Raw genomic sequence first — 2,012 nt, forward strand, 5'->3', positions numbered from 1 at the left:
TTTCTATCCATTTGAATTTTTTAAAAATAAAAATTATACAGCTAATGTCACTTTTAAAATTAAATAATTATATAAATAGATAATGTAGTGGACTTAATGTTTATCTTTTAAAAGAGTATCATAATTTATGCGTCCAAAATATAAGAACTATCACATTTGAGTATAACGTACAATAACATGTAAAAATATTAACCACGTCACATTCAGAATTCAGATCTCTATTACAAATTAAAATCTCTAGTACACATGTTACGTTCGGAATTCGTCTTTGACTGTCTAGATTAGCCGCAAAACAATCGGAACGCTGTCCACAGTCCACATAGTAAACAAACATGTGGATGGATACCAAAACACAATTATAAGGCAACTCAAATAGCACGTTTCTTTTCCTCTTAGTCAGAGTATGTATATGAAAATATAGTCGCAGAAACAAAAGTCGTACTTTTCATTATTTCTTATTACAGATGTATTATCACAAGGACCATTCATAGCCACTTATACAATACATTACTAAAACTTGTGGAAAAACATAACAAAACATTCAAACATACGACGGATGTGTATGTGTTGGTAGTCATTGTGCATCCATTAATTAGGTAGGACTTTAGATCTTATCGGGGAGTATCATCGCAATAGTCGCATAAGCACTTAACATTATTAATGCCTTCTCCCCAACGGCATCTTCCACCTTTAGCTCCTTTGTTCGCACGGCATCTTGTATAACAAATCGTCGGAAATATCCGAGGGGCACAAAACCCAAAACCAACATCACCACCGTATTCTTTCAAGCACTCGCTACCCTGAGCTTCTATCTCTGGCACGTCTGTTATATATACACAAGAACGTAAAATCACATATCATGAATTTGCAATGATCGCAGAGAACTTGTAAAAGAAGCAAGTATGTCAAGAAAAGCAGAGTACGGTTTGCTTACCGGAAATTACCAAGAAGAAGATGAAAAAGACAACGAAGATGGAAACAGATTTCATGGCCTTTGCCATTTTCTCTTTCTTTATCTAACTTTGGGTTTGTTGATATCAGATATGTGCTTAATAACACTTGTGTTTGGTGCTATTTATAATTATCTTTAGGACAAAACCGCTTTGTTTCGTGATATAGAACCGGACCATACCAAAACTAAACCAGTCAGATTCTGTGTTAAATTATTGTTTTCTTCAAAGATATAAGTTTGAATATTTGACCTTTTCATTTTTTTTTACTTCGAATCGTTCCCACCATCGTTATGAAATTTATGATATATATTGTTATGGTCTTCGCTGTCGATAAGACGATATCGATCACTTAAATCTTCCCACATTTTCTCCCTCTTTTAGCCGGCCACGTCATAAGAGTTTTTGAACTAATCTTCACGTCATCATAATTCATAATTGTTGTCTATTTCGATTTACGGTTGACTACGCTGAGAAAATGTATATTTATTTTGATTTAATCAAAATATCTTATAAATCGGTTTGGACTAGTCACTGAAGAAGTCATGAGATATATATTTTTTTTGATAAACATGTAAATATCATTAGTAATGAATAAATGTTTTACAAAAGGTAATACCTACACAATAGCAGTTTAGGCAAAAAAAAAAACAAAACTGCTATAGAGTTACAAAAATTTGGGTAGTTAACGGATCCAAAGAAGCATTAGATTTCGCCAATACTTATTTAGTCATCTTGCTGTGAAGATGTTGGGTATCTCCCTGTCGAGTATCTTGAAGATAATGGACGGCTGCAAGAGTTGTGGAGAAAGTCATGAGATATTAACTAATATTATATGTGCATTGGAGTATTTTGGTTTCCCCTTACGTACGTAGACTGTGGAACCCCATCTTATTATATCTCATTAAGGTTTTTCAGGGCAAACATGTTTTATATAGTCGAAGGGTCAAAACTCGTATTATATACTGTATATTCCCGTTTACAACGTACTTATACAATTAATATAGCTAACTCTTTCCCCAAAATTAGCTTCTCTCAATCTACAGAACACAAGAATAGGGA

The 2,012-nt window shown here is 33.3% G+C and overlaps 1 protein-coding gene across 1 annotated transcript; it reads right to left on the reverse strand.

The window, feature by feature from the left end:
• Window positions 419–1,058, reverse strand: LOC104782651 (defensin-like protein 195). Its single transcript, XM_010507642.1, has 2 exons — window positions 935–1,058; window positions 419–823 (listed from the first exon to the last, which is right to left on the reverse strand). The coding sequence occupies exons 1-2, from the start codon at window positions 999–1,001 to the stop codon at window positions 612–614; spliced, it is 279 nt and encodes a 92-aa protein (XP_010505944.1). The 5' UTR covers window positions 1,002–1,058; the 3' UTR covers window positions 419–611.

Source organism: Camelina sativa, chromosome 4 (genome assembly GCF_000633955.1).
Source record: "Camelina sativa cultivar DH55 chromosome 4, Cs, whole genome shotgun sequence".
NCBI classification, from domain to species: domain Eukaryota; kingdom Viridiplantae; phylum Streptophyta; class Magnoliopsida; order Brassicales; family Brassicaceae; genus Camelina; species Camelina sativa.

What these genes read in the sequence shown, in the direction of transcription:
- LOC104782651 (XM_010507642.1), bottom strand. Translation starts at nt 1,001, where the DNA reads ATGGCAAAGGCCATGAAATCTGTTTCCATCTTCGTTGTCTTTTTCATC. An exon ending in CTTCTTCTTGGTAATTTCCG is followed by an intron (nt 824 to 934) that starts GTAAGCAAACCG and finishes TATATATAACAG; the next exon opens with ACGTGCCAGAGATAGAAGCT.